General features: G+C 37.8%; 2 protein-coding genes across 5 annotated transcripts in view; one reads left to right on the forward strand and one right to left on the reverse strand.

The window, feature by feature from the left end:
* Positions 1-3,657, reverse strand: part of LOC148524193 (zinc finger protein ZIC 4-like) — a 13,184-nt gene extending 9,527 nt beyond the window's left edge. For 2 of the 4 annotated variants that reach the window (XM_088472046.1, XM_088472041.1), the window contains exons 1-3: positions 3,393-3,657; positions 2,978-3,115; positions 1,445-1,563 (exon numbers count right to left, since the gene is read on the reverse strand). The gene's annotated coding sequence lies outside the window, so the exon portion shown is untranslated. The remainder of the gene's footprint in view (positions 1-1,444; positions 1,564-2,977; positions 3,116-3,392) is intronic. The other 2 variants (XM_088472043.1, XM_088472044.1) reach the window with 2 other exon arrangements.
* A 295-nt stretch (positions 3,658-3,952) lies between these two features.
* On the forward strand, positions 3,953-8,330 carry ZIC1 (Zic family zinc finger 1). The gene is made up of 3 exons (XM_088472082.1): positions 3,953-5,347; positions 6,246-6,409; positions 7,178-8,330. The coding sequence occupies exons 1-3, from the start codon at positions 4,375-4,377 to the stop codon at positions 7,373-7,375; spliced, it is 1,335 nt and encodes a 444-aa protein (XP_088328208.1). The 5' UTR covers positions 3,953-4,374; the 3' UTR covers positions 7,376-8,330.
* The last annotated feature ends 4,581 nt before the right edge of the window (positions 8,331-12,911 follow it).

Consider the following 12,911-nt stretch of genomic DNA (forward strand, 5'->3'; position numbering starts at 1 on the left):
TCTCTTGTACTATATTCTTATTATCAAACGTGTGTGTGTGTTAAAAAAATATTTCAAGTGATTGCTAGATACTATAGATGGATGATAAATAGATAGATAGATAGATAGATAGATAGATAGATAGATAGATAGATATTTTCTGATCTGCTCTATTACTTACATTATGCCCTTTATACTTTATTGCTATTTTGTAATAGTGGCAGTAATATCATAAAAATACCCCAGTGCAGAGTGCATTAGAGGGAAAATGTGTTCTCATTGGAAGTAATTTGCTTGTTTTAACACTTGTGGACGTGTCTCATACAGCAGCACCTGGATAAACTTGTTGCAATGTTGGTAAAACAAAGCAGGTCTATATGTAAATGAGCCCTATGTAAATGTAGGGTAGTCTGGCAACCTATCAGACTTGTTTCTATACTGTAGGTATATCTACAGCTGCAATATCAGCCATCACTGAGATAAATGTACATATAAAAAAGCAAAAAAAATACCTATTATTTTGGTGATACTATTTATCCATCTAGGTTTCTCATGTGCACATGTGGTTGGGCTTAGGTCAGAGGTCAAACTCTATGGTATTCCAAAAGTCGGCGACATCAATAGATTTATCCTTCAACACTCATCTAAACCGATTAACTACATTTCCAGTAACAGAAAATACTAATAAAAGGTCTGTTTTCTCTTTTCTATAAGACAAAGCACTAACAGCTACAAAAACTCCTGATTGCAAAGATCATTAACGTCTCTCCTTTTTTGGCACTAATCATTGTGCTTCTGCTTTGCACTATAAGGCGAAATAGATTGTACACTAAATGTATCTGCTAATTTTGCATTATTTCACATTAGACTGGAGAACAATCAGATTACCCCATAATGGGGAATAAAATAATCACAGACTTAATTAAATCTGTTGAGTACGTTCAAACCTCTCCCCAGCAGAGAGCTAGATATTACCTATTTTATTCACTCAAAATGCATATACTCTGTCATCCATGTATAGGGAGAGATGTACAGGGGACCCTCTGCCATTGCATCATGCAGGTTATTGGGGTTGGGTAGACATTTGTAAATATATAATAATCAGAGCTGACCATTGAGTTGGTAATTAAATATAAAAGCCTATTGATTCCTTTTTTTTCTATAGTAATTTTCCATCCCGAGGCGATGCTAAAACAGCAACATGAGTGAATCTTCTGAAAGTAACAGAGGAAGTCTGTCCTTCCCACAGCCTATTGGCATGGTAATAGACCATCCAACCTATTCTCACCTAAGATAGTCTTTTTCTTACTGATGGCTATTTAAGGGTTAGCACAAAAGAAACATTCCTCGAGAAAAGATATCTCCATTGCTGTCCGATCTACATGAAAGAGGGTGGAAACAGGGCTGGTCAGGAATGGGTGATGTGCAATGCTGCCCTCGCCGCTGCCCTGCTACCCTGGCTTACCGTCACTACTCCACCTGTTGCAGGATGGGCTTCTGATATCTCAGGGCTCCAGGGGTAACACCAAAATACTTAACTGTTCCTTCATGCTGTCATCCTTCATTTCTTCCTTTTCTGGCTCCCTGAAAGCAGTTAGGGGAAAGTATGATGAGGCAGAAATGAGCCGTCAGGATGATATTTTAATGGCTTATATTGTCACGTTGGTGCATGTGGCTTTGAACTAGCATAGCTCCCCTTCCCTGCAGAGAGCGCCGCAAATCCCACTTGATAAGTTCTGCAACTACAACTTTTTTTTTTATGGAAGTTTAGACACAGTCCCTAAATATCCTTTTGCCAGCCTGTTCAGAAATTACCTGCTAGCAAAATTAATACACGCAGTCCCACAAATAGTGTTAAAGTGGGTATTCTAATATATATATATATATATATATATATATATATATATAACGCAAATGTATATATATATGTACACACACATGCATACACACAAATATATATATATATATATATATATATATTGACTGAATATATGGAGTGTATGTATATATAAATATGCACACACGTATCTATACATACAAGTAAGCAGTATATATATGTGTGTGTGTGCATATATATATATATATATATACACACATACATACATATAGACACACACACACACACACACACTGAGATAAGTGTACAGACATACTCGAGCATAAGTACCCTCAAACCACCCACTTAAATTTTTCTACATATGTGCAGGGTATATTCTAGATTGAGTTTATGGCTGTTAATTTATAAACAACTTGGAGCTATGAAGAATAGTACAAAATTATTACTCAATTCGAGGTTTACAATGAGAACCGATGGCTGAATATTCAATGAGCAGGAATGTAGATTTACATCGCCTTGAAATGTTAGTTTTTTTTCTTTCCCTAAAAAGGATATGTTAAGTGAGGCCATTTCTATTTTAATTAAAGTGCTACCTGCACTGGGCTGTTTGCAAAGTATTCCTTGTGAAAAGAATGGCTAAATTCTCTTTGTGAAGGAGGAGTGAGAGTTGCTGGCTTGAATCTTGCTGGTGCAAAGAGTCATTGAGGCAGCTAACAAAGGGTAAATGGAATGATTCCGATCCTGCCTTAGCTTCTTATGCTTCCATTACTAGAAAATAATTACAGCTAATGAATATGCAGAAGAGTGAATAATGAGTGGGTAAGGGGGAAAGGCCAGGGACACGGTTATATTCAAATAAAAAAATTGTGTAGGAACTAGCTCACCATTCTCGTTACTATGCTCATAGGGGACTAAATGCAGAGTCACAGAATCATGCCATTCACCCATCACTGTAATATATGGCCAAGGCTGCTTTTGTCTATGGGACAAAAAAAAAAGAATATATGGTCATGGCTTCTATAGGCGTTACACTGAGGGGATAGACAGGTTAATCGTGGTTTGCTGCTAGAAAACAAGCAAGTGTTGTATGTTTGCACTGAATCCAAAGGTCTGCATTTTCCTGAGCAAATCAAAGGGAGTGTAAGTTCTTTTTATGCTCACTCATCTGAAGGTAAGTACATTTTCCCTGGCGATCAAAAGCCTGGTCACTAACAAAGACACCGCCTGTTTTTTTCCACCGTCCTGGCGTGGCTAGTGGGGGGATCTCAGTGACTGTGACAGGGGTGACTGATTTGTGAACTGGAGGAAAAAAAAGAGAGGTTTCAATATCAGAAAATTGACAGCGCTCCATTTACTAACTATGACAGCCATAAGGAAAAGGTAAAATAATAATAATAATAATAATAATAATAATAATAATAATAATAATAATAATAACAGGTCCAGTCAACGACAGAAAATAAAACACAACTTTTCCCACCTAGATTTCCAAATCGATACAATTGGACCAGAGGATTAGAGGAAAGTAAAAATTAAACATAATATTAAAAAAGGAAATTAAGTGTTTTTCACCCACCTGTGCTGTGATGGGTACAGAACACAAGCATTATTTCTGACAAAAAGGAAAGACATGGGAGTGCTATCCAGACAATTCACCTCCTTTGAAACTCTAAGCATAATGATGGATGCGTATAGAGGTATAAGGATTGTAAGGTGAGAGGAAACTCAGGAGAGGATGCAGTAAAGGTGTATAATGAGGAAATACGGGAGAGCTGATCTGGGATGAAAGAAGCCAGAGTAAGATGTGGAGAAATGAAGTAACTGGGGGTCTTGGAAGAATTTTTTTCCCCTCCTGTAGAATTTGGGCAGTGAAAAAAAAAAGTTGTTACTCCTCAAAAACATTGTTTGTCATCAGCAGTGTCAGCCTCCCTCACACTACCTGGGATTGATGAGTGGATGCAGCCAATGAGACGACTGCTGGGACTCTGGGAGCCCCTAGTTGGAGAGGCAGGGGTGAGGGGGGAGAGAGGGCCAGGGCCAATGGGCGCTGACGTCCAATTCGCACGGCACTCCGCCCCCTCCTCCCATTCATCAAGGGGGGACAGAGTCGTCCTTTCAATTCATTTATCTGCAGGAATGATTGCCGCTATCAGTCTCCAGCTCAACGCCCGGCTGAGGAGGTGAAACTTTCTCCCCAGGAAGATAAACCGCAAAAGACAATATTGTGCATGATTTGCAACACACACACACACACACACTCACACTCACAAAAAAAAGAAAAGAAAAGAAAAAGGAAAAGAGGAGTGTGGGGAAGAAGTGAGAGAATATTTCCTCGGATAACATTCCCACGCACGGATCTCCGCTCTGTCACTAGACGTGACTCCTTGATAAAGTTGCGGTTTTGCGCCATCGCTGAGATCTCATCGCCCATGTGAAGAGCTGCGATCACGATTGCTCTCCTCCTCAGCAGCAGCAGCACTCTGCGTGGGGGGATCCGTGGCGTGGACGGTCCTTCGTGTTTCTTTGGAGGTGAGCAGAGAGGAGGAGGCGGCGGCAAGATGCTGCTTGACGCCGGACCCCAGTACTCCGCCATAGGAGTCACCACCTTCGGTTCCTCCAGGCACCATTCCACGGGCGACGTGTCAGATCGCGAAGTGGGCTTGGGCATCAACCCTTTCGCGGACGGCATGGGAGCCTTCAAGATCAACCCCAGCGGCCACGACCTCGCCCCGGGCCAGACGGCTTTCACCTCGCAGGCTCCGGGCTACGCCGCCGCGGCTCTGGGGCACCACCATCACCACCACCCGGGACATGTCAGCTCCTACTCTAGCGCCGCCTTCAACTCTACCCGGGACTTTCTCTTTCGAAACCGGGGCTTCGGGGAGGCGGCCAGCGCCCAGCACAGCCTCTTCGCCTCCGCCGCGGGGGGGTTCGCGGGGCCCCACGGCCATACCGACGCCGCCGGCCACCTGCTCTTCCCCGGGCTGCACGAGCAAGCCGCCGGACACGGCTCCCCCAACGTGGTGAACGGGCAGATGCGGCTGGGCTTCTCCGGGGACATGTACGGGCGGCCCGAGCAGTACGGCCAGGTGAGCAGCCCCCGCTCCGAGCACTATGCCTCAGGCCAGCTGCACGGCTACGGCCCCATGAACATGAACATGGCTGCCCACCACGGGGCAGGGGCCTTCTTCCGCTACATGCGGCAGCCCATCAAGCAGGAGCTCATCTGTAAGTGGATCGAGCCCGAGCAGCTCTCCAACCCCAAGAAGTCCTGCAACAAAACTTTCAGCACCATGCACGAGCTGGTCACCCATGTCACCGTGGAGCACGTCGGGGGGCCTGAGCAGTCCAATCACATATGTTTCTGGGAAGAGTGTGCCAGAGAGGGGAAGCCCTTCAAAGCCAAATACAAACTTGTCAACCACATCAGAGTCCACACAGGTGAAAAACCCTTCCCCTGCCCCTTCCCTGGCTGTGGGAAAGTCTTTGCCAGATCAGAGAACCTTAAAATCCACAAGAGAACTCACACAGGTATAAATACTGTTAATATTATTTTTAAATATTGTACGGCACTAGCATTGTTACCAGTATTAGATTTAATTCATTATTACTTACCTTACTGTTCACTAATTGATTTTTGCGCCCTTTACAATGTAGCAATCACATTATATATATATATATATATATATATATATACACACACATATATATTTAAAATGAAGCTCTGATAAATAGGGGGAAGCATTGTGATGTTACATTTTCTTGACAGTCGTTACAGCGATGCTCCTGGCTTGTTTATACCTTCTGCCAGAACAAATAAACTTGTCGAGCTGTCAGACCTGTCTTAACAGTGGATAACCTTAATTGTATTACTGTGGAAAATAGTGCTAAATATTCAATTATCCAATTTTCATTTGGAATTGACAAATATTTGTTAAAAAATCGAGTTATACAGTCATGCCATCAATCAAGGCGATGTTGTTACAGTGACCGGGAAATCTGGGGAATTGACAAACGTGTGCTCTCATATATAAATGAGGGGTGAGGGGGGTAGTGGAATTGGAGGGGGGGTTGATACATTATGCAAATCCACTTATTTTAAAAATACATTTTCGTGCATTAAATAAACCACGGGTTATAGAAGCAATTCAAATGGCTACAAAAATATCAAGGATTATAGTTAAAAAAAACAAACAAACACACTTGGCATAGTATGTTTGTAATATGAAAATCCTCGATCTATTATTAGGAAATGTACTAATTATTTTAAACAAACACAAATGTCGTTCACAATTAAAAAAGAAACAATTCAGTTTAAACAATGCTCAAATTCCAACGTTAAAAAACCGTTATTCATACATTTTAATATTTTAAGTGGGTTATTGAATTGTAACATATATTTTCGTTTTGATTTCTATTTTTGTATTAGGTGAGAAACCTTTTAAATGTGAGTTTGAAGGTTGTGACAGACGATTTGCAAATAGCAGCGACCGTAAAAAACACATGCACGTTCATACTTCAGACAAGCCCTATCTGTGTAAAATGTGTGACAAGTCCTACACCCACCCAAGTTCCCTCAGAAAACACATGAAGGTAAATAAACTCATCTGCTCAATATTATCTTTGTAATGTGTTGAAAAGCATCTACCGTCCTCAGCAACAAAACGACTGTACATCGTGAATTGCAGCCTGTACTGGCTTCACATAGCAAATATCTCTGTATTCGTACGTGATTTAAATGACTGTGAAAAATCACATTGCAGTGGTCGTTCTGTGCATGCCTGTGGCTTGATTGTTGAATAGAACCGTGTGTGAGTGTGTGTGTCTATCTATCTATCTATCTATCTATCTATCTATCTATCTATCTATCTATCTATCTATCTATCTATCTATCTATCTATCTATCTATCTTTACACTATCTTTACACTCCACATCACAATGATGTTGCAACAGTTTATATAGATACTTATTGGTGGGTAGCTTATTTCACCAGATAAATTGGAATATAATGCCAGGAGATAGCACACACTGTCCAGTTCTGATGCACTCAGTGAAGCCCTTTTGTTTGGGGGGGGGGGGGGGGGGGGACACTGTGCCAGTGACAAAAAAAGCTTTCTGAAATAATGAGAGACTGTCTACACACCGCATCCAATCTCTTGTGTCCTTTTGTCACTTGAAATAAATAAGGGTTGTGTTCGGATGCACACACAGGAATCCCAGAAGAATCTTGACAACTTTTTTTTTCCCAGCACATGGTGAGCCAGGGATCTGTTGAGATCAGGATGTGCTGATTGGAGAAGAGTCTTTCTAGATTCATTTTTTTAAATGCTGTTTTTTTTTCCCTCTTCTTCCTTTTATAGGTCCACGAATCATCTTCCCAGGGGTCCCAACCTTCCCCAGCAGCCAGCTCAGGCTATGAATCTTCAACGCCCCCAACAATTGTGTCTCCTACTTCAGAAAACCAGACCACTAGTTCCTTATCCCCCACTTCCACAGCAGTACATCACACGTCCAGTCACAGCACGCTCTCATCAAACTTTAACGAATGGTACGTGTAAACACATATTTAAAAAAAAAAAAGACTTTCCAGATTAATGAACACTTCAAATCTAATCCTAAAGCTGCCAATAGACCCGGGACGGAATAACAATGAAGAATGAGACCTTTTTTTTTTTTTTTTTTTGCTATTTCTTCAGGCTTGGTAGAAAAACAAAATATATAAATATATATATACAAGGGGATTTTAGAATGCATGAGAAGAGTTTGCCAGGCCAAGTGCCAACTGTGTAGGGTTTAATGAATCACTAATTAGAGGTCTCAATCTGCATGTCTCTTCTGGCGGCCTTTTTTTTTCCTTGTAAATACAGAATTATTAGTTCAAAAAAATGTACTGTTGATTTTGTAAATAGTTATATGACAAGTGAAAGGGATCTGTGGAATTTTGATCACTGCATATATGTGTTGGAGGAGGTTGGGGAAGGAGGGGGAAGAAGGAAGCTGGGTTTTATTTGGAAAGTAACGTCTTAGTAAATGTGTACCAAAATGTGAAATACATTGTATTATGACAGTCTAAAGCGTCCATCTAATAGACTATAAACTGGTTTCAGTGTTGCTTTTCTGTATAAAGTGCAAGATCTTCGTCCAAAAAAGTCCAGTCCGATTTTTTAGTGCAGTGATATGTTGTTACACGTCATGTCAATTAATTCGTACAGTGGAACTTACGTGTCAATCTGTTACATTTTTGTTTATGTAAAGTGATATTAAAAGATAAAAAAAACAACAAACAAAAAACAAGCTATATCTGTCCGTTGCTTTGGGGGGGAATAAATACATCATCATGTGTATATATAGTTAATCAATTTCATATTTATCCGCATGTAAAAGGCTGGCTTATACATGTTAACAGAATATTCAATATTTATGGATAGAATAATTCGTATGTCAAATTTTAGTTTGCAAAGCTGTTTCGTAATATTTCGTACATGATTAAAGACTATGAAAATCTCAGTAATTTGTGGTAGGAATCCTTTTTTAATATCCCCCCTCCCACCCCCAACATACACACTGATAATTAGGTAGTAAGTATTACTATAGTGTTTTATGTTCGTTATATACAGATCCACCGAAATATATGAAATACCCCTTCTAACATTTCTACTGTCGACAAATATAGTGTTTATAATATATATTTATTACATACAAAAATCGTCCGCAGTGATTTTTTTAAGTGGTCTTTGTATATCAATATTTAATAGTAAAATCGCAAGAAATGTCCCTAGAGACCAAGAATGCCTTAATCTGCCAAATCATGGCTTTATGAAGTATACATTAACAATATTAGTAGTTGTGAATACAAAAAAAAGCTAATTATGTGTATCATTATATAACATACGATGGATACATAAATAGCCAGTTCCCCCTAAACCCCCTAATTTCCTGCATGCATTCTTTGTGTAGGCACGGCATATTATACTGCACCAGTCCGGATACAGTTCTATTTTGTGTGTGTGAAAATGCCCTAAGTGGTGATTTTTATCTAAATCAATTACTTAGGTTGTAGTTATCATTACATGGTTTCTCTTGCTTATTAACTGTCTTCTCCAAAAAAAAATAATTGTATGTAAGTTGATTATCTATGTATTTTATGTATTCCTAATTTACTTAGGAAACTCGTTCCATTGACTGGCGTTGATACAGTACATTTGTAAATGTAGGAGCGATATAAAAAATGTAAATGACTTGGGCTTAATGAGTGTTGCAGGACGCCTTTTCTTGAAATCAGATTGTCATTGTTGCAGTTTAGTTTGATAGATTTGGAAGCTATACCCCATCTTCTAACTTAGCTAGGCTTGCTGTGTAGTACTGTCTATTGTCCCTGACTGTAGCTAGCTACATAGCCATACTGCACCCATATTGACAGACCCTGCATGACCACTTCTCTCTTTGATAATTGTGAATAATTTCAAAACGTTAAAACTATGAAATTGTCATATATCTGCTCAGGAGAGTTATTGACATTCCAGCACCAATTCCATGTTGCCGTCCTCCAGTTTTTTTCTTCTAGTAGAATACAGAAGTATGTAGCAGGGAAAGCATGAGATAATTGATGGAGAGGAGAAGAGCGCCACCTTGTATTTAGAAAACAAAACTTTAGGAACAATACACTGGCAATGCACATACAATTTACAATGCTAGGTCATGATCGTAATACTGAAGCCAGTGAAATACATTATATATATATATATATATATATATATATATATATATATATATATATATATATATATATATCGTGATTTTAGTCAATGTTTACAAATATTAAACATGATTTTTTGGGGTTTTGTGAAAAAAAGAGATTACTAATGTATTTCTTTTAAATGTCGAGATTATTGATTGGGAATAATATTAGAAAATAATAGCATATTCAGATGGGTTTACTTATGACCTAGCATTAATTTAGAATTCACAAACTAGCATAACTGCATAATGATGGTGTAGATAGATAGATAGATAGATAGATAGATAGATAGATAGATAGATAGATAGATAAACAAACACAACAGTTTAGTTAGGTAATATTCTTGGTTCATTTCCAACCCAGGATTGTCTGTTACATTGTGGACGTGAATTATCAGTCATCCCGTGATCTAATTAACTAGAAACATTACCATTTTATGTTGTCTGCAAAATACTGTATGTCTCAGACCAATATTAATGATGGAGGTTAGACGAAATGGCCTTTTTAACTTAAATGTAGTCTATTACTTTGTTCCTACCTTTAATGTCTGCTTCTTGAGATGTATATTTCATACTTTACTTCATGGGTTATTAGGTTTGAATGTTATCAGTGAAATATGTTGTTCAACTCTATTTAGCAGGAACCGAAGATTGTGCTACAGAATGGTTTGGTTCAATGCTTGTAGTTGTTGTGCTTACTGTGTTTTTTCCTTGTTTTATGCCTTTTCTTTCTTAGCCTATCATCTCAAATAGGTAAAGATTAGTATTTTATATTGTGGCTTTTGGACACGTACATTTAACTAAATAATTACATCTTTCTTTCTGTCTTTCTTTCTTTCTTTCTTTCTTTCTTATCTATCTATCTATCTATCTATCTATCTATCTATCTATCTATCTATCTATCTATCTATCTATCTATCTATCTATCTATCTATCTATCTATCTTTCTATCTACACATAGCAGTTATACAATTCACATCATAAGATAACACTAATAAATTAGAACACTAGATTAGTACATTTCATGGAATATAATATTCTATTTAGTATAATATATTAATATATAAAAATCTAACTTGTGTAAAATAGCTTTTGTTGTGTACATGTGACTAAGGGTGTGTGTACAGCCTGAGTACTGTATGGTTATTGCATAATTTGCCTATTTTCTATAAATGATCAGGAATATTTGAAGCAGCAATATATCTGTCTTTCTGTATACTCTATGTCTGAGACTGCATTGAACAGGGCATAAATGTTGATGTGCTGCCCAGTGTCCCTCTCAATATTTTTTGTACTATGTATACAATTTACTATCAATTAATGAAAGATAAGTAAAGCATGTGTACCATAATAATGCTACTAGACAACAATTTAATCACATTGCACAGTATAGTTAGTGTCTTCTAATAACAGCGTGGATAATTACCCTTCTCACATTATGTGCCTATGTACATTTGTTGTTGCCCCTAACAACCTGTTAGTCATGTTCTCACATATTACTCCATGCTTTTATTTATATATATATATATATATATATATATATATATATATATATATATATATATATACATTTACAATGCGTGCACACACACACACGCCACACTTGCATGCATGCACATTGCCTGAAATAGACTATAATACATATTCTAGTTCTATGGAAAACTAAAACTCACTAGCTTGCCCCATGCAGAGGCCCTGCACTCTAGGATCTATGAATCCATGAGCTGGGGTCGGATTGATGTTGCGCATGCGCCTGAAGGACATCTGGTACCCTAACTCCACGTGTTTATGAATATGTATGACTCTCCTCACCATCCTCAAAATCTGCCTGAGCCTACAACCTACCCAGGAAAAAGGGTAGAACTGTGATTCCAAGTGAGACTTCTTGGTATATACATATCTCACATATTATTAGTTGTTCTATATGTACCCATTATTATAATTTGATTTATCATAGATAAACATGATTTTCTGTGTAAAGTCCATATACCCCTAAGTACTTCCAAAATGTATGTTGGATTCCGTATTTCATTATTTGTTTCTGTCAAAACAAATATACAACATTACAAGTGTACAAAGTATACAAGTAAGCAATTTTAAAAATATAATTGTAGATAACAATGCTCAACTGATACAATTATACCGTTCTAGAAAGTGTATAAAACCGTTAATATATTACCTATCAAGCCATCCAGTAAATACATAAAATTATTATTATGATTATTATTGTTAATAATAATAATAATAATAATAATAATAATTTTGAAATTACTATAACTTTAAATGCATATTAATTATTCTGCCTATAATATTTTATGAGTGATATTTGCCTCACTCCTTTCTGCAATCGTATAAATGATATACATGATGATATTTATTTTGTTTGTGCTAAACAGCTCAGAAATGCCTATCATCAGCATCCATGGCAATTAGTAAGCACCATTGTATACAGTGATGAGAGGACCCTGTTTGGCGTTAATCTACATTTGCAGCGATATCTGACCTGTGATAGTAGTGAGTCTTCTGCCATTTATCGCCGATCGTGGACAATGAAGAGTGATTATTCTGCGAACTTTCTTCCCACCAGTAATAGTGTCAGGCTTTATAACATAACAGTGCCAGGCTTTATAATAGGACGCAGTCCTCGGATTTATTTTATTTATGCTAAATATACACTATCATTTACACTGTACACATACAGCTCTGATAGGAAACCCATACACGTGAGAATATATTATGTACCTTCATTTATAAGGTACAAAATTACCATAACTGCTGTCAGCACATTTTCTGTTCAAAGAGGCACCTATATATACTGGAGCTTATTAAATCGAATTATTGTGCTAAATAATAATAATAATAATAATAATAATAATAATAATATATATATATGCCCTATATTATTATTAAAAATCCATAGGTAGCGTAACATGTACAGTGTATTGTTATTTTTACAACCCTAGTACTATAATATGGAATACTATTTGCACTAGAATAAAAGGTAATAAGAGAATGTTAGTTAAGAAGTCTTCCACATATATCATTATGATTTGTCAATAAAAGTTCCCATGTTCTCTTACAGTTGGTGGAGTGTATTTAAGAAATATTAACATGAGATAAAGCGATTGCTCTCCAGCCAGCCGGATGTTAGTGGGATATAATAACTACTGTAGATTCGTAGCATAGAAGTGGTGAGGCACTAGGAGTTGCAGCAGGCTTTGTCCTGGAGCAGCTGTCCCAGATTATTGTTTGTCCAGGGATGATGAGTGGGGTTTGGAAACTGCTCATATGCCGTGGTGTGGAGCTGGTAATATATGTACTGTACAAGGTAGACAGAGAGAAGTATGGGGACCGTCT

This window comes from Taudactylus pleione, unplaced genomic scaffold (genome assembly GCF_031769625.1).
Source record: "Taudactylus pleione unplaced genomic scaffold, aTauple2 ptg000120l, whole genome shotgun sequence".
Lineage (NCBI taxonomy): Eukaryota > Metazoa > Chordata > Amphibia > Anura > Myobatrachidae > Taudactylus > Taudactylus pleione.